The sequence below is a fragment of the Camelus ferus genome, chromosome 6 (genome assembly GCF_009834535.1).
Source record: "Camelus ferus isolate YT-003-E chromosome 6, BCGSAC_Cfer_1.0, whole genome shotgun sequence".
In the NCBI taxonomy this organism is placed as follows: Eukaryota; Metazoa; Chordata; class Mammalia; order Artiodactyla; family Camelidae; genus Camelus; species Camelus ferus.
Window position 1 is genome coordinate 21,106,945 of NC_045701.1, and position 20,414 is coordinate 21,127,358.

At 39.1% G+C, this 20,414-nt stretch overlaps 2 protein-coding genes across 3 annotated transcripts in view; both read left to right on the forward strand.

Moving 5' to 3' along the window:
* UBR1 (ubiquitin protein ligase E3 component n-recognin 1) overlaps nt 1-4,352 on the forward strand; it is a 136,516-nt gene extending 132,164 nt beyond the window's left edge. For both annotated transcript variants that reach the window (XM_032481378.1, XM_006178875.3), the window contains exons 47-48: nt 136-237; nt 1,717-4,352. In XM_032481378.1, the coding sequence (XP_032337269.1) occupies nt 136-237; nt 1,717-1,858 (244 nt within the window). In that variant the 3' untranslated portion in view covers nt 1,859-4,352. The remainder of the gene's footprint in view (nt 1-135; nt 238-1,716) is intronic.
* A 14,077-nt stretch (nt 4,353-18,429) lies between these two features.
* TTBK2 (tau tubulin kinase 2) overlaps nt 18,430-20,414 on the forward strand; it is a 117,209-nt gene continuing 115,224 nt past the window's right edge. The window contains exon 1 of the mRNA XM_032481407.1: nt 18,430-18,830. The gene's annotated coding sequence lies outside the window, so the exon portion shown is untranslated. The remainder of the gene's footprint in view (nt 18,831-20,414) is intronic.

Below are 20,414 nucleotides of genomic sequence, written 5' to 3' on the forward strand. Positions count from 1 at the left end.
TCTATGTTTGTATTGCCTTTATACTGAATTCCTAATCGATACTGGCCATGTCTTTTCTCTAGATCGACTTTGTTGCAGTGCCTGTCGTTGGCATACATGCACTTAACATTTCCTGTTGGTTGTTTTGTCCTTCAGAATCAGAGAATGTAGAGTGGTCCTGGTTGAAGGTAAAGCCAGAGGCTGTGCCTACCCTGCTCCTTATTTGGATGAGTACGGAGAAACAGACCCTGGTCTGAAGTAAGTTTTTCTTATTTTTGTTACATTATTGTACGTGGGTGGTAACAGCTCTTTAAACACAAAAGCTAATGCTAAATACTGAGAGATATTTTTAAATAGCTACAAATTTAAAATATTAAATACACCATCCCATATGTAACATGTAATTTTTAACAACCTTGTGCTTCTCCAAAATTTGAGGGTAATATATCTCCAAAATTTTTAGACCCCAACCATTCTAATGTTTGAATGCTCTACAGTTTTTAATCAACCATTTTTCAGAATTATTTAGAAAGTTTAATTGATGCTGATATATGAAAGAAGGAACTCTGTAGTGTCCAGTGAGAAAGTTTGGTTTAAAATGGATATTCATTGTTTCCATTGCAATACTTGAAACTTTTTATTAGCCTTATTTGCTTCCAAGCATTAACAAAAACACTTAGAATCCTGAAATTTTCTGTATCCTTCACCGGTGTTAGGGGAACTGGAGTGCCATTCATGGTTATAAAAAAGAGGAGGTAAGGCACCAATGGTCCCAAACACATATAGGTAAAGGTTAGATCCCCTTACCATTAACTGTCTCTCTTTGTTTAACTGAAAGTTTGGTTTTTTGTAATGTATTGTTCAGGATGAATAGGCTTACTAGATGAGGCTTGGAACCTCTTTGGTCATACTGAGATTTGTTTTTATTGTAACAGCATTTGACCTATATAGAGAAAGTCACTGGATTCAGAAAGAAAAACGCTGGGTGGTAGAAGTAGTTGATAATTGAGGATAAGAGATCTGAGTTGTTCCAGAAAGGGACAAAGAAGCAGAATTTTTAAGTTAATTAGGCAATATGAAAATAACCAATAAGCAAAGACGCTTGAGTGCCTCAGGGGTGAGAATCTCACAGTTCTCCATCATTGGCAACAGCCAGACTTCAGTCATTTTTGATTAGCTGTGATACAGTGTTACAAACTGTGCAACCTTAGAATCGATGTGGAGTAATTTTATAAATATTTGCTAATCACTAGTAAGTTTGTTGTGTCATAAAGATAATAATAACCAAATATTTGTCAAGAGCAGCATATAATTTGAGGGCTTAGTATTAACTCAGACCTAACCTCTATCATGCAAAGATCAGAAATCAAAGCTGGATAAATTATATGATAAATTATATAAATTATATATAAATTATAAATAAAAAGCCATAAAAGCCCCACTCAGGCTAACCACCTAGAAAGGAACAGAACTTCAAGTTACAAACCTTTCTAGCCATTTAAATAAAGTTCCATAATGCCTGCAGTACTGTTGTCTGAATAATCAGGGAGTAAGTTTCTGCTTCATTAGAATAAGTAACTTACCACGCTCATAGTGATCAATGGTAAAGGAAAAATATACTTTTAAAACCCTGTCCTGGTGATTCTTCCCAGTTCCATCTCAGAAATTCAGACTAATTTAGACAATGTGGCAGTTATTTGATTGAAACTTACATGTTGTCTTTTTTTTTCCCTGCAGGAGGGGCAACCCCCTTCATTTATCACACGAGCGATATCGGAAGCTCCATTTGGTATGGCAGCAACATTGCATTATAGAAGAGATTGCTAGGAGCCAGGAAACTAATCAGATGTTATTTGGATTCAACTGGCAGTTACTGTGAGCTCCAGCTCTGCCTCGGGACAATCACGAACAAAGACAGTAATGAAGACCAGTTCAGAATTATGGAGACCTTTCTGAGGGCTGGGGAAGGGGTGGACGGTCTTTTGCTCCATGTCCAGATTCACATACATCAATAAAATATTCCTTAATGGAGTATTTCTTTCAATTAGCGAACACATACTTAAAAGGAAAAAAGGACATAGGTTAATGTGTTTTATGTTCCAGAACACTAAGGAAATGCTTCTTCACCCCAAAATTCTGCTAGTAGTTCCAGAAGACTCATTTCCCTTCATAATCTTTCCCGTTTCACTTCATCCTCCCAGTTAATGAAGTCACATGAAGCAATTGTGAGTATTCTTATATGTTAGTTGACTCTTCCACAATTTTGTATTTGGTGGTTCTCCACCCAAGTTAAGTTTAGCTGATGGATCACTGATAAGATTCTAATAATCTGCGATAGTCTTCCTTGCAGATAAAAAAGAAACCATGCGGTATACTTCAATTGAGAAAGTTTTCCAAAAAGTAAAAGTTTTATTTCTCTTTTAAGGAAATACCCCTAATGTGCCACTTCCTGTTTCAGCCAGAAGTTTAACTAAGTCTCTATATGGTCAGAGTCGCCATTTCTAAGGCAGAGTTCTGCCAGTGTGGAAAAGCTGTTTCCTGCTGTAGACCTCAAGAAGAGTTAGGATAATGTGTTTATTATTCATCCTTGATGAGGCAGAGAGCCTGCAGTCCTCACCTCTGACCACAAATAGCTCTGTTGAATTTTAAAATTATTCTTTCCATTTTCCAAAGACAAATTTCTAAAATGAGTTCATTTTCTCTCTTGATTGTGGCACCACTCTTTGACTCTTAGAAACTTGATGCATTTCTGATGTAAAACTTCCTATAGAATGAAAATAAGGAAATTCCCCCAGTGAATGGAGCATGCCAACGGTAATTCAGGACAACCAGATTGATGCCAGTTCTATAACCTTCTTTGTCTTTGTAAAAGACAAATCCTTCATCTGTTACCTGTGTGCAAACTTTTCATACACTCTGGTTTTATGACTAGTACAACCAGCCAAAAAAGCCATGTGATCAGTAGTCTGTGTCCTGTTATAACATGCTGTGGTTGAGCCGACTTGCTTATAAATAACAGAGCTCTCCTGAATCTGTGCATAGACTTCTTGGTTTTTGGCTTTAACTTTTTGTATCACGAACTTGTGATATAGAACAGCAGGCAGAAAGTAAATTGAAATCTTACATTTTAGCTTCTGTTGTCTCTGGGGTAATGTTAGGAGTTTGAAAGATGCATTCAAAGACCATCTTATTTTGCCTTTGGTGACCCACAGTCATGTATGTGTATAAATGTTTTCCTACCTTCATTTTGCTCAACAAAGGCAAGCAAGTAAAAGTATATTTGCAAAGTGATTGATGATACGCATTTGGGGTTAGATTTTTTGGTATTTTTATGTAAAGAAAAGGTAGATTTTGCAGTAAGGGATTGGCATGAACAGGCATCAGAGTCACGATTTTCTACTTGAATAATTATTATTCAGAAGATATCAAGAAATAGATATAACTCCAGTGAACAATTTATAACAATTGAGGGGTGAGGATTAGAAATTTCAGTATTCATTTTGTCAGATTTGCCAGTCTGATTAAATGATTAGAACACTTCCCTTAATTTCTTATATAATTTTGTTGGATGGATTTTCTGACTAGGAAGTCTGAGCCAGCCTAGGCAACAGAAGATGCTGACTTCTGCCCTAATTGTTTGGCTCAAGTTTAGCAAAGATAAGCTGATTTTTTATTTCTAGTCTTTTTATATCCACTTCATAAATCCTGGGGTTAAGCTCTTAAGCTGCCAGAGGGACTATCCAGTGGCCAGTCAGATCTTTACTGCCAAAGAACCCATTTCATATTGAGTCCCGTTTACTGAGATTGATTCAGATCTCTGCACTGGAGATGAACATATGTCTCTCAGTGCTGCCCCCAGCCCAAGGGATCTCTAATTATATTCAAATATCCTAGTGGTTTGCGTTTGCCTTCATCATTGCAAACAATTTAATTAAGCTTATGAAGTTTACTTTAAAATGAGCAAAAAGTCACTTTATTTTCTTTAGTGTACTATGTGGAGGAACTGGTTCAACAGGATGGCTCCAAAACTGTGTTTTTCTAATATTTGGTGAGGGGTTGTCAGGAATTTTAATGATACAGTGAAGAAAAACATATCTGTATAATTAATTTATTATGTTGGTGTATGGGCTGTGAGTTCACCATTTAGTGGTCATTTGTCATTTCATAACAACTATGCATTTTGGTTCACTGTGATGATCTATCTATAGTGACTGCAACATGTTTATACCACTGATTCAAATTCCATCCATGATGAAGTTATACAAATAATGCATATATTGTTATCTTTTATTGCAAAATGTAAATTCAAATCTTGTATAATGTTCTTGTGCTTTTTGAAATAAAATATCTTATATGTGTATATTTAAAAAGAACAAGGGGCTTCTCATGTTTGGGGATTTGGGTTTGAAGTATGAAAAACGATTCCTAGAAAGGAGCTCTAGTTAAAAGTTGTCTTTATCAGCCCAGGCAAATTCTTCAAAAGACATAGGTATTTAGTATAATGGTCTCCAAACTTTTTGACCATCCCACTCTTGTCAGTAAATAATTTTTAAGCATGCATATTATATATAATTATGCATATTACATATGTAATTATTTTGTATTCATGCAATACTGTACTAATCTATTAAGTACATTATAAAACATTGCCCCAAAATGGAGATTTTAAAAATTAAAAAAAGAGAATATTTGTATTTAAATATTATAGTCACTGGTTCCAATGCAGTGCAGCTAGGACCTGGATTTTTTTATTTTAATTAATTAAATTTAAATAGTCATGTGTGACTAGTGGCTACTATATTGGACAGCATAAGTCTAGTGTAATGTTTCTCAAACTGTGCATTAGCAATCACCTAGAGAGCGTTAACAAAATGCTCATTTCTAGTTTTCACCCTAAATTCTGAATCAGAATTTCCCAGGATTAAGGTAATCAGTGTGATTTTCTTCTGTTTCTAAATCATGACTCTTCACTTAGAATTGAGAACTTTCTTTTTACTTCAGTGATTTCAGATTAAGTGTCAAAGGCTTCTGGGAGAAAAGTAGACCAGAGAAAGGCAAAAGTGCCAAACTTGGATAGTTGTGATTTTTCATTTTGAGTTTCTATGTAAGCTTGTGCTTAAGGAAAGGGTCCCTGGAGTTGGAAAGGGGGGGAAGCCATTGCTTTAGTTTTAAGACTTTAAAATATTCTAGGAGGGTAACAGTGAAGGCAATGAAGGAAGGGTTTTTGCCGGTAGGGAGATGGAGGTACGAGGCACTTGTCATTGGCAGGGAGAGATCACTAAGGAAGGTGTCTTCTCCATGCTTCTACTAGAGTAGCGGGGCACTTCCAGGAAGAACAAATCATACAGCCAGGCAGATTGTTCAGAATCTGACTGCATTAAAATCTAACACTTCTGTACAGCAAAGAACACCATTAATAAAGTTAAGAGAGTCAGATACTATGATCATGTTAACAGTATAGTTTCTGAATCTCCTCAAAACTATTCCTGAAAACCATGTACACTAACCAGGATAACAAAAGAAAAGACCCAAAGTTCAATAAAACTAAATAAAAGGGAATCTCCGTGAACTCCCGAGTATGGACAGATAAACCCAAAACATCAAGGGCTGCAGGCCTTGTGCAGTGGAAGTGTTGGAAGATGGATGGACATACTGAGTAAGAGTTGCAGAACCGAAAAATTGCCAACAACCCCCAAATGGAGAGATGCCCACTCAATAGGAAACCTGGACCATCAGAACTGAGAATTGCCTGCAAAGCTAACGGCAGTCCTCGTGAGCTTTAAATTGAGAGCGGGTGAAAAAACTGCTCAGTCTTGAGAGGTGCAATGTGGTGGCTGTCAAGACCTCAGTATTCTTACAAATAACGGTAAATACTGCCTCTTAAAGAAAGAGCCTCACCCTGTGGAAAACTGCTCAACACAGAAACCAGATTGAGAAGAGCAGTGGTGCTGTAGGTAAGAGAAAATTAAAGAGTTCTTTTTTCCAAAAACTTAACCAAGAAAAAAATGTCAGGCGAGGTCGCCTTTTCTTTGTATAGCATATGATGATACAGTGTGAGCATCTTTTCTATGCCTTGGCAAATTGTCATGTTTCTAAGTTTGGATCAGCTGCCAACATTTTATCCTTTGTGTTTCAAAGTTGAGAAACACTTCTAAGAGTTCCTTTAATGTGAAGTTTTTTGGCAGTATCCTTTCTTCTGGGACATTCTTCATAACCACTTATTTATTTCGAAGTTTGCCTTCGCTAGTTTCCTCTGACACTGTCTCTGGAGCAGCAGTGGTGTCAACAATTCCATAGTTAACTACTTCTTCTCTAACTCCTGTGTAACGTCTATAACATCTAGATTTGACCCGAATTTCAATTCCAGCATTATCACATTAGTTTCTTTGCTGCATTTTTATCTTTGTTGGCCACTCCCACTTTTGATTAGCCATTTTTATAAAGTGTCACATGGGTTTATCACTGGGAGACAAGGAGACAATATTACCGCACACCTTGCTCTCTGTCCCTGAACTGAACAACAGATGTGCAATGTCCAATCACCCACAGCCTTTTGAGAGAAGTATCATGATTGGTCACTGATCATGGCACGCATCTGTTAACTTAGTGATTTGTGGACTGAAGAACTAGCTACATAGTTTTGCACTTTATGCAATTACTCAGTTATTATACCATCATAAGTGGAATTTGAACCGTGTTATTGAGGAGTAGTGTTAATTAATTAAAACATGGTGACTGGAAACCTTGTCATGTAGGAACTGTGTAAGCTGAGGTTGTCTTGTAACAGAGTGATAACTTTCCTAAAGCAAAGCTACAGGATATAAAAGGGTGAACAGACACATTAATAAAGGAGACTTTAACAAACATCTCCCAAACCTAAGCAAAGTGGACAAAAAATTATTAAGAATATAGTAGGCCTGAACAGCATAATCAGTGTGTTAGTTGGGTCCTACAGTAAGCAGACACTGAGACAGATTTGGGAGCACAGAAGGTTTAAGTTACTGCACTAGTCCGTTCTGTCATAACTGGGCAAGGGAGTACCAAGAAGTGCCCAAGTAGACCATCTAAATTCCACACGTGTCCTCCCTGCCCTCTTTATCCAACAGCAGTCCTTATCTTCTGCTCATCTATGTCAAGTGCCCCTTCCAAAATGGTGACTCCTTTTCTTTATTGCCAGTCCCTGGCAGCATGCAGTCCAAAAGGCCCAAGCTGCAGTGATAGTTTGTGGTCAAGTAGGACCTTTGCTGTGTCCCCTGGCAAGAGTGAGCCACTTTTAGGGACCAAGACCTCTAACCCTGAAGAGCACAGTTTTACAGGGGCAGAAAGCACAAAGTCCTCCTGGGAGTCACTGGGAATGATGCTGAGTGGAGCCACTGCTTGTTTCCTGAACCCCAGGTATTCTTCCTATTGAAACACCACAACATACAAAGTTTTCTGATTCGGTGTGTATACTGCATTCTGGAGGATGGCATCCACCCTGACAGAGCATTGCCTCTAAGCTGACACTTCAACTGCACCTTCCACAGGTCAGTCCAGCATTCTTTCAGCCCACCTGCTCCTGAATAATGCAGCATGCAATACAACCAGTGTATGCTATAACAATGGGCCCACTCCTGCACCTCCTTGGCTGTGAAGTGTATACCCTGGTTGCAAGCTGTGTCATATGGAATTCCATGCTAATCGAACAGGTACTGTCTGAAGCTCTGCAGGCAGGAAAGGCAATTATACCCTGAATAAGTGCCTAACTGTCTAAGAATGAAGCCCTGATTCTTCTGGGATAGTAGCATCCCAGGATAATCAAGTTGCCACTAAATAGCTGGTTGACCTCCTTGGTGAACAATGCTCTATCAATAGAGCAACGGGCTCTGTTGCTGCCAGTAGCTTTAAGAGTCTTGGTGACTGGAAGTCCATGCTATTGGGCCCATGATGAATCTCCATCTCTCCTTTTGTGTGCCTGTTGTTTCAGTGCCAAAGGATACTAACGTCCCAGTTATATTGACAACTTGCTTGTTTAGCCTCTTCTGTAATGGATGCTTTCTGGTTGACATTAACATCTGACACAAAAATCCTCACACTTTGTGCACACACTCATATGTCCATCTGAGCATCGTACTGAGGATGTACTTGATGTCCAGCTTCTTTGGCCTGTGATACTCATCTATGTTGCTGTATGTACCAGTTGTTCTTCTCTTTTACTGCTAAGTAATATTCTATTGTATGAATACACAGAAATGTATCCCTTTTCTTGTCAGTGGGCGTGCGGGTTGTTTCTAATTTTTGGCTATTATGAATAAAGCTGTTAAGAACATTCTTGACTGAATCACTGTGCTGTACACCAGAAACAAACACAACATTGTAAGCCAACTATACTTCAATGGAAAAAAGAACATTCTTATACACGTGTTTTATTGTAGACATATGCATTCATTTCTCTTGGACACTACATGTATGTGTATATATGTGTATGTGTACATATATATATAATGTTATCTGTATATATTTGAAATGCTTAGTCATATTTAACTTTTTAAGAAATTGTCAAATGTTTTTCCAAAGTTCCACTTGCTCTATATTATCAACACTTAATATTGTCTGTCTTTTTAATTGTAGCCATTCTGGTGGGTATGTAATGGTAGCCCACTGTCTCATCAATTTTAATACTTTTTCTTTAGATGCCTTTGATTTATACTGTGTAGATTATAAGTGTATTTTTTTTGTTGTTTTCCCTTCCAGTGTTTATATCTTATTTCTTCTCTTCCTGAACGGGCTGGAGTAGAGAGTGTGTGGGCAAGAGTAGAAAATGATCATGAAGAGCTTTGTAAGTGATGCTCAGGGCATTGAGGAGTCACTAATATTTTTTCATAGGTGAATAATCTGGTGAAATTTGCAGTTAGAAAGAGCTCTCTGGCTACAGTGTGGAAAAAGAAAAGACATTGGGATGACTGGAAGGAAGACCAGTTAGGAGGCCCTGAAGATAAGAAGTGGTGACCTAAGCAAGGGAAGTGGCAATTGGAATGGAGCAGCATTGATTTTTAAAAGGTAAAATATGTCTGTCTTCACTTAGCCCACATCAAGTGTGATTTCAGTAAACCAATCAATAAAAATATGCACATATTTCAAGCCATTTTGAGAACAGACATTTCCTTTAGGGGAAATTCATCTTCAGAAGCCACTAAAAAGAACATTTTAGCAAATGTGATCACACTGTTAATAAAAATGACTTGGAACAAATGAAACTATTGGGTTCAATGTAAAATATAAAATGAAAATAATGCAGTTCAGTGAATGCCAAACTTACCGGAACTTACTTTCCTATAAACATGCCCCAATCAGGGCAGGTCACAAGTTGTTTATGGTAGCTTCCAGAACTGGTTAACTAAGTTGTAGTAATACTTGGTGTGTGGCCCTTGGTAAGCAACTTAGATGAACTGAAAAAAGTAAATTACCTCTGGCTGATAATAAAACAATGTCATACCAATTTAAGAAAAAGCAAACAAAAAACTTAAGACATTAGAAGCAGGAGAGATAGTGACAAAAGCAGAAAATTTGAATTGAATTATGCAAAAAGACAAAAGCAGGTGACTTTTGGGGACAGTAATTCAATTGTGACATTTACCCAAAGAGAACTGCCTCGTTCTGTCCCTCTGCCCTCCTTGCTCTTGGCCTGCCTTCCTTTGCCCTGAGCCCTCCTCACTTTATCTCACCTCCTTAGTGGATGCCTTGCTCCTTTAGAGTTTCCCACGGCTTCCCTTTCATCTCCAGGTGAAAAACTTTCAAATCCATGTATCCAGTCTTGACCTCAGGCCTACATTTTCAACTTTTCACCTGGTTGTGCTGCTGGACCTTCAAGCTCACAGTGTAAAATCAACTCATCCTCAGCCCCAAACCCGTTCTTCCCATCTTCTGTTTCTGGTCAAAGAACCACCATTCTCCAAGTCACACAGTCTGTCATCGAAGGTATCCTTGTCTCTTCCTTCCACAGTAAATCACTTGCCAAGTCTCATCAGTCGTTTCTTCAGATAATATTCTCCCTGCACCGTACTATCACTGCCCCATTTTAGGCCTTTCTTACCCCTTTTCCAGGACAGTTGCAATAGTCTCCTTGCTGAATTAATTGCTTGAATTAACTGTTCATTGCTTGAATTAATTCTACATATTGTCCCAGATTTAGTCTTCCTAAGGCACAGGTCTTGCAGTGCTTCTGACTGATACAATGGCTCCACAGTAACAGCCCTTGATCAAAAGCTTTCATTCGCTCATGAAACTTCAGAGCCTCGAAAACATGGTTCCAAGTTATTTTTCTTGAGTTTTCTCCCTTCCTTTGCAATCAGCTCTTCACTGACTTTTAGCCAATTTCTAAAAATAATTTTAACGAATACTTAAATTTTCCCATTTCCTCTCTATTCCTTGAGTATGAGCTGCAGATAATGACTTCCTCCCAAAGAATACAGTGCAAAGGGGGAGGGGGAGAATAACTACAGTGGAGAAAACTGACAAACCGACCTCAACTGGTGTTCAGGGTGATATAGTGATAAATCATGTTGATGGTATGTGTCATTGATTTGATGTGATGAAAACAACACTTCATGTGCTTTTCTTCCTCGAAAACCCTTAACAATAAGAAAACTCTAACAATAAGAAAAACACCAGACAAATTTCAAAAGAGGGGTATCCTACAAAGTACTTGACCAATATTCCTCGAAACTGTCAAAGTCATCAAAAACAAGGGTGTCCATGGAGGGGGCAGTATAGCTCAGTGGTAGAGCACATGCTTAGCATGCAAGAGGTCCTGGGTTCAATGCCCAAGTAACTCCATTAAATTAAAAAAAAAAAAAAAAGAAGTAAACAAAAAAAAAAAAACAAGGGCTGTTCTAGCCAAGGGAATGCTAAGGAAACATGACATGTAAATGGAATGTGGTATCATGGAAGGGATCCTAGAACAGAAAATGACATTAGGTAAAAACTAAGGAAATCTGAATACACTACGGACTTCAGATAGTAATAAGAGTATCAATACTGTTAATTACAGCAAATATGTCATACAAATGTTTAAGCTGTTAATAATGCAAGAGAAAGTGGATGAGAAGCAGTATGAGAACTCTACCTTCCCAATTTTTCTGTATATCTAAAACTATCCCTCAAAATAAAGCTTTTTATAAAAATCTTATTTCCAAATGAATATGACACAATCATTAAAAAGAATGAAGCAGATCTTTATGCAGTAATATTGAGGAAACTCTAAAAAATATTAGTGACAAAAGATAGTTGCAGAACAGTCCATAAAGGACTGCTTGCTATTTGTGTAAAAAAGCCTCTACAGCTGCATTCATTTGCACATGCATGAGAAAGCTACACCAGAAGCCAGGAACAGGAGGGGAACTGAGTGATTAGGAGACATTCATTGGAAGGAGGCGTACTTTGCGTTATACCTTTTTAGTGCCTTTTGAATGTTGAACCACATGAATATATTTTGTATTACACAAGCAAACAAGCACACAAACAAATAAAACAAAACAAAACAAAAAAGATGATCTGCTGAATCCTCCTCTGACACTGTAGTCAGAGTGGACTATGGTTTTTTCCTGCAGGAGAGAATAGGCAAGGAACTGAGAATAAACCAAACTTCTGGGTTCCTTTCAGGAGGAGCCTGAGGATAGAAGTAAACACAGTGCAGTGAGAGACAGGGAAAGGTGAGACCTGAGCTCAGGCAGGAATGATTTTATACAGGCAAATTGCCCCATCCAATTGGCCTCTCCTGAGTTCTGTCTCACCCTCTTCCTTTTAAATGCTGGCTTTTTCTCCATGTTCCAATCTTGCGCTCTTGCCTTCTTGATCTGTATGCTCTTCCTTGTGGATTTCATCCATGAAAGTCATTGCTTCTAACTAAGGCCGTGATCCAATGACAAAAGAGAGAGTTGGGGGTAGGGAGGGAGTAAAGGTATTTGTTAAACAACAGCTAGTATTTTTTTAAATTGAAGTACATTCAGCAAAAATGTGTCAATTTCTGGTGTTGAACACAATGTCCCAGTCATGCATATACATACACATATTTATTTTCATATTCTTTTTCATTAAAGGTTATTACAAGGTATTGAATATAGTTCCCTCTGCTATACAGAAGAAACTTGTTTTTTAAAATATATTGTTATACACTGTGGCTAACATTTGCAAATCTCAAACTCCCAGACTTATCCCTTTGCACCCCCTTTCCCTGGTAAACATAAGATTACTTACTAAGTCTGTGAGTCTGTTTCTGTTTTGTAAATGAGTTCATTTGTCTTTTTTTTTTTTTTTTTAGATTCCACATATAAATGATATCATATGGTATTTTTCTTTCTCTTTCTGGCTTACTTCACTTAAAATGACAGTCTCAAGGTCCATCCATGTTGCTGCAGATGGCATTATTTTGTTCTTTTTTACAGCTAAGCAGTATTCCATTGTATAAATAAACTGCAACTTCTTTATTGAGTCATCTGTCAATGGATATTTAGGTTGCTTTCATGTCTTGGCTATTGTATATAGTGTGCTATGAACATTGGGGTGCATGTATCTTTTTCAATTAGAGTTCCCTCCAGATATATACCCAGAATTAGGATCGCTGGATCATATGGTAAGTCAATTTTTAGTTTTTTCAGGAATCCATACTGTTTCCCACAGTGGCTGCACCAAACTGCCTTCCCACCAGCAGTGTAGGAGGGTTCCCTTTTCTCCACAGTCTCTCCAGCATTTGTCATTTGTGGACTTTTGAATGATGGCTGTTCTGACTCGTGTGAGGTGATGCCTCATTGTAGTTTTGATTTGCATTTCTCTGATAATTAGTGATATTGAGCATGTTTTCATGTGCCTATTGATCATTTGTATTTTTTCCTTGGAGAATTGCTTGTTTAGCTCTTCTGCCGATTTTTGGATTGGGTTTTTTTTGTTGTTGTTGTTATTAAGTTGTATGAGCTACTTATATATTCTGGAGATCAAGCCTTTGTCGGTTTTCATCGTTTGCAAAAATTTTCTCCCATTCCGTAGGTTGTCTTTTTTTTTTTTTTTTTTTACTTATGGTTTCCTCTGCTGTGTCTATAGTTTGCTTTGATTAACAAGACAAAATACAAGTTTTTAGAAAATTCTTTAATTTCAATATGGCCGGCAGTGGATTCATTTGACCACTAGGGTGCGCTATTAGTATGCGAGCCAGTTATTCTACTTCCACATCATAGAAATCTGTCCAGCATTTGGAGCAGCTAATTGCGGAACCGGTTTGAAAGTCACTGAACTTTTTCCACACTGTCCCAGACACACATCCGGAATCACAACATCACCTCACCACTTTCTTATCTGAAGATTTGAGTATCCAACGATGCTTTGTTAATGAATGACCTTGCAACAAAGAGGAAACCTGAGCAAATATGTACAGTTTACTGTTCTAGTAAAATAAAATGTGCATAAAGTTAACTGTTCATATCTAATGGTATAGTTGTTTTGCATTTCATAAAAGTTATGCATAAATAGGAAGTAGATCAAGAAATAACTATCGTTAGAATGACTTTTGTAAATGCAAACTAACTTCGTTTCTTTTCTAAATTTACTAGTTTTAATCAGTGTCAATCTTTCCTGATATTATGGTCTATTTTAAAAATCATCAGACACAAATTGATATTCAACAGGTTTAAAGACAACAGACAAATATACCTAAAATTAAAATTACGTTGCCCATCCCCTCACCACCCACTCCAACTCCGGCCAGGTTTCTCTTACTTACTCCTTTTTTATTTGAAATTTCTTTAATTCAAAATAAAGCATTTCACACCAAAATAAAGGATGAAGTTTTCAAAAATACCAACACTTGCGGTACTTAATATATTCATGTGAATGCATTTCTGTCAAAATCAGAATGCTGCTGACACTGGCTTAAAGAGGTCGACCTCTCAGATGACCCCCAAAGTTTGGTCTGCAGCTGATAGTTTACTGACCTTTGTTCTAGAGCATCTATACATCCTACATACTATACCTCTATTATAGCAGTTGTTGGAATGCATTGCAATAGGATTTGCATGTTTGCTAATCTATTGTGAAACTCTTAAGGACAGATACTTAGCTTATGCACATTTGTTTTCCCAGTGTCTAGCGGAGTGTTTGGCATTAATTGGCCCTAACACTTTTTGTTTAGTGGATTAAGTAACATTCAAATAGAAACTGGTTAGATTGATGAAGAGCTAAAAAGCAGAACTGTTTACTGGTTTGTGGAAACACTTAAACACCAGTCCATTATGAGTTTCATGTTTCAAAAGATTGTTCAGAGTTTTTAAAAAACAGTTTCATTGAAATACACAATCAGCTCTCTGGCTTTCTGTATCCCTGGGTTCTGCATCTGCAGATTCAACCAACCATGGCTTGAAAATATTTGAAAAAAATTCTAGAAAGTAACAAAAAGCAAAACTTGTATTTGCTGCATGGCAGACAGCTATTCACATGGCACTTACATACTATTAGGTATTATAAGTAATCTAGAGGTGATTTAAAGTATATGTGAGGATGTACATAGGTTGTATGCAAATACTATGCCATTTTTCCCAGTTTTTTTCAGATACAATTGACATACAGCACTATATAAGTTTAATGTATGCAGCATGATGATTTGACTTACATACATCATGAAATGATTACCATAATTAGTTTAATGTATATCACTATTGCATATAGATACAAAATTAAAGAAACAGAATTTTTTGGTGATGAGAACTCAGGATTTACTCTTTTAACAACTTTCATATATAACATACAGTAGTGTCAATCATATTTATCATGTTGTACATCATATCCCTAGTACTTATTTATAACTGGCAGCTTGTACATTTTGACTGCCTTCATTCAATTACCCCTCTCCCCACTCTCCACCTCTGGTAACCACAAATCTGATCTTTTTCTAAGAGTTTGATTTTGAAGTATAAGTGACCTACAACACTATGTTAGTTCCTACTATGCCATTTTATATGAGGGACTTGAGCATCCTTGGGTTTTGGTATCTGCAGGGGGAGGTTGGGGGCTGGAACCAATCTTCCAGGGATATGGAGGGACAACTGTAATTCACATACAATCCAATCCATCTTTTTAAAGTGTACAATTCTGAGATTTAAAAAAAATTGAGATATAAATGATATATGAGATTATTTGAGATTAAAAACTGAGATATAGTTGATTTTAGTTTCAGGCATACAACATGAGATTTGTTTTTAAAGAGAGAGATGGAAAGCCGGGGAGGACCTCTTTTCCTTGAGTTGAGCACTGATGATGTAAATAATTCATCTAGATTATTTCCTGTTTGGATTTAGGGGAAGATTAGAAAGTGGTAAATCAATGGGTATGTAAAGATGGGTAGAGAATGCCACAAATGGAGGAAAATGGAAGGAAAAGGGATTCTCCAGTATGCTATTTATTCTGTGCAGGAGAAAAAAAGCTGTGTTAAAAAGGGTTTTACGTTGTGTGGGGAACTCAGGATAAATCTGAACTTTGCTCATTTTCCTTGAATACACTCTAAGGCTGATCCTAGGATCAGTCTCATTCATTCAGGCTTAGTTATCCAGAGCACACATCCTTAGACTTCAATCATTCCTCTCTCCCTTATTTTCACAAATCTTACTATATTAGTTATCAATTGCTCCATGACAAATTGTCCCCAAAACTTAGTGCTTAAAGCACCAGTACACATTTATTGTATCACATAGTTTTGTGGATCTGGCTTTTGGGAGTGGCTCAGTTGGGTGATTCTGGCTTGGGGTATGTCAGAGGATGGCAGTCAAAATGCCAGCTGGGTCTGCAGTCATCTGAAGGTTTGGCTGGGGCTGGAGGATCTGTTTCCAAGAATGGTTCACTGACATGGCTGGCAAGGTAGTGCTTATTATTGGTGTAATGCCTCAGTTCCTTGCCAAATGGCTACTCCAAGAGATGGCTTGAGTGTCCTCATATAGTAGCGGCTGGCTTCCCTCTAACTGAGTGATCCAAGAGAGCATACAGTGAATGCTGCAAAGTATTTTATAACCTTGCCTCGGAATTTACATACCATAATTTCTGAAAAGGCCTGTTGGTTACACAAGTCAGCTCAATTCAGTATGGGAGGGACTATAAAAAGGTGAAGATACTGGGAGGCAGGGACCACTGGGGGCCATCTTAAAGGCTGGCTACCACATTTATTTATTTTTTAATATATATATTTGAGAATATCTCAAAAGGAGAGTCCTGAATTCTGGTACCAGATCTTGAATAATATATTATCTTGCCATTTATCCTAACTGAAAAAAAATTTTCTTGGGACAGACCAATAATTCTTAAAAGACCAGAGAACAAAAGGAGGCCTGGGAAGCTGTTTTCCTTGGGCAGTCCGATATCCTAGGATTCCTACACCTGTGGCATTAACTTGCACTATATATTCCTTCATAGAGTTCTTACTCTGAGATACACTGTTGCTCTGTTCTCAAGATACTCACCACACACTTCCCTTTGCACTGCACTTTTTTCCCCCTCAACTCTTTATTGATAAACAATTGCTGGACTGCTTTCTCACATACTCTTCTCTATATGTTATCCTTCATGGATTTGCAAATGAGAGTTGGTCATAAGATAACAATCAGAAGAATAATCATCTTTCCATCATTTGGAGAATCCAGCTGTATCTATGGACACATTTAAAATTAACACAATAGTAGTTCTATGAATAAATTCATTAAAATCTTCACCTGTGATAGCAGAGATTATACCTAGGTAGCTTGAAGAGGACACACTACATTTGCTAAGTGAGTGAAAAATATTCTCTTCAAAGAGAGAATAGCTATTTGAAATATTGCTAGGCATAATTTCCATGAATCTGGGCTTTTTTTTTTTGTTGCCCCTATAAACTTCTTTAATTTTAAAGAAAAGTATTTACAGAAACACTAATACTTTCCAATTCAAATTACTTGCCCTGCCAATACTCTGAAGTGCACTATATTCTGTTAGACAAAGTAATGGAAAGAGCAACTTGTGGTTTTAATCAGTGGAAAGAAAACAATTTGGCAACTTCTTTAAGTTTGAATAGAACAAGATGAGCTGCATCATCAATTGCCTTTAATGTACATTTTGTCCTGCTTTTTATCCAAGGATCTGGACATAGACAGTAGAAGGGCCTTGTTTTTCAAAGAATGTCAAGAGGCTTTGGCATTTCCTGAACAAGAAGAAATAGATTCAAAAACAGTTATGCGATTGAATATAGGATTCATATTTAACCCTTGTATAGTCTTAATCAGGTTTAATCATAATGTCACTTGAGTGAAGAAAAATATTTAAAGTAAAATGAAGCTCGTAATTCATTGCATCCTTTCAATCCAGGGCAGACTCCTGGGAGTCACTGTGATTATTACTTAAAAAAAAAAAAAAAAAAAAAAAAAAAAAAAAAAAAGCCTTGGATACGGGAAGTTCAAGAGACCTGAGTTTTGGTTCTTCCACTAAGTTTTGTAGCTTTAGGAAAGCTGTTAAATCTCTTTGAGTTTTTCCTTCTGTAAATTGATGGGTAAGGATGGGAGAGAGGTTTAATCTTGAGGTTTCCTCCTCATCCGAAAGCTTGATACATCAACACCAAATACAAAGTATCCCACACAGCGTTGTTGCTCCGCCCTCCTTGCTTTTCTTGGAAAGTCTTCGAGGGACTTCCACATTCTCTTGCTTGGAATCGCATACTGGACCTCACCCGGCTTCTCAATGAACCCTTAACGGGTGGTGTTTCAAAAGGGAATGAAATCTTGTTCTTCCTGGTTGTGAAATCCGTAAGGATACGCCGGGCTCCAGGCTGACGTTCCTTTCTGGAGGTCTCGGTCTCCTTTCTTCCTTAGACTTTTAGGCCTTTCCCCAGTACCCACCGGTGATTAGCTTCATGTTAGGCGGTTCTGGGGACGGCGCCAATTTGCCAGATCCTGGCAGCTCTGGTTCTGAGGGGGTGGCGTGGCGGGGCCTCATGATTTGGGGCTCTTCTTCGCGATTGAATGCCTCAGCGTGTGTAAATTCGTATCGTGACAAGACATTTCCGATTTTCTTCCGAAAGCTTCAACGCTGGCGTCACAGCCAAGCCTCTATAACCAAGGTAACTGCCAAGCTAGGAGGACACCACTGTGCGCCAACCGCTAGCCTCAGAAGCCCTACTTCTCTGCTCCGGGCGGGCGGGCAGTTGCGGCTGCCGGTGGAACTACAAGGCCCAGAATTCCCGCGCGCACGCGCGCTGCCATTGTGATGCTCCTTTCCCGGTAACTCGCCCTCTCAGGCAAACCTGAAGATAGCGGCAGTTCTCCGGTGGGGGGCAGAGACGCTCTTTCCCTGACTCTCCGCCCCTTTCGTGATTGGCAATGGGACCAACCAACCGACGTGGCGGGCTCGGGACTCGCTTTCCAATCAGCACCTGTGGCGGAGAGGTGGGCGTGTGCACTGGCAGGGCAGGTGGGCTAGGCTGTGCCGGGTTGCGAAGGGGGAGAATAACGTCGGGTCGGGTCAGCGGGTGCTGCAGTAGTCGCCGCAGCGGCGATGGGAGCGGTGGGGACCAGGCGGCGGCGGCGGCGGCAGGAGGAGGAGCAGGGGCTGGCACAACAGCAGCGGCTGGGGGCGGCCAGCAGCAGCAGCAGTAACAGCAGCAGCCGCCGTCGCCGCCAGTAAACGCGGACGGTACCCGAGGGGACTACCCAGCCGGCCGGCGCTCGAAGCCGCGCTCGGGTCCCACCGCATTGGGCGGCGGGGGATGGGCAGGCGGCGGACGTCCCGCCTGCTGAGGGTTGACCCCTGCCCGTCCCGGCCCTGAGCTAGACTCGAGCCCTCCGCCCGAAATCCCTGCGTCCGCCAGGGCCCAGGTAGGACACACCCCCCGAGCCCCCTGGGAGCCACTGGGGGAGCCCCACGTCCCGCCTTCCCTCAGTCCTGACCCCCCCTACTCTGGCCGCACCCCTCGCCTAGTGACCGACCCTGGTGCGGAGAGGAGGGGTACTGGAGCCTCCTCGGTTGCTACCCACGCCCTGGGTTTGTGCCAGACCCAGTCACTCCAACTCAGAGACCGTTTGCTTCTCTTCTGTTTCCCCGAAGGGTTGTGCCCCATATCCCCCAGAGGCTTTTGGTGTCTTCACTGAACTTGGAGGGTCACAAAGCTTCGTTCTGTTTCTCTCTCTATGGGGTGACCCACATACCACTTGTATTCATGCTGCTTCTGGTACCAGGACTGAACACAGAGGATTCTCAGGGTATACCGGGCGCTTCTTTCCCACCGCGCCTCCCCAAGTATAATACAAGAGGGCATGGGACTGTAGAATCTGTTTGTTGTGTAGTAACGACAATGGAGGCCTTGACTTTCCTGTACTTAGGGTGCGAGGGAAATCTGAAGGATTTGCTCGTCATTTGCTTTGACTAAGATGATGTTGACACCCTGCGATGCTGTGGGAGGCACAAAAGACTCAACACATATGTACTGTCAAGTCAGAAGTAAATAGTCCGTTGGGATGCCAGGAGACTTTATCCACAGTGAACTTAATTTTGTTTCAGTTCTAACTGCATTAGAGGTGAAAATGACATTGAGTTGTACTTTGCTTTGAATTAAAGTTGATAGGTGGCAGCAATCCAGTATTAACTCTTTTCATCCCTTGCTTTAGAAATTGTTTTCTTTGAACATTAAAGAGGACAGTTTTATTAGAACTTGTGTATCATGTAAAGATGTTTTGATATTAAATTGAAATTAAGTGTCTTCTAAAAATAGAGTTACCATAGGATCCAGCAGTCCCTCTCCTGGGCATATATCCAGAGAAAACTAATTTGAAAAGATACATGCACCCCAGTGTTCATTGTAGCACTATTTGCAGTAGTCAAGACATGGAAGCAGCCTAAATGTCCATCGATAGATGATTGGATAAAGAAGATGGGATATATCAAACACACACAGTGGAATACTACTCAGTCATAAAAAAGAATGAAATAAATCCCATTTGTAGCAACATAGATGGACCTAGAGATTATCATACTAAGTGAAGTAAGTCAAAGAAAGGCAACTATCATATAATATCACTTATATGTGGAATCTAAAAAATGATACAAATTTATTCACAAAACAGAAAGAGACTCACAGACATAGAAAACAAGCTTCTGGTTACCAAAGAGGGAGGTATAAATGAGGAGTTTGGGATTAGCAGATACAAACTACTGTATATAAAATAGACAAACAGCAAGGTCCTACTGTATAGCACAGGAAACTCTATTCAATATCTTGTAATAACCTATAATGAAAAAGAAGATGGAAAAGAATATATATGTATAACTGAATCACTATCCTGTACACCAGAAACTAACATAACATTGTAAATCAACTGTACTTCAATTTAAAAAAAAAACACCAGAAATTAAGTTTTTTAATACATACATGAGGATTATATTATGAACAGGCATATGTATAC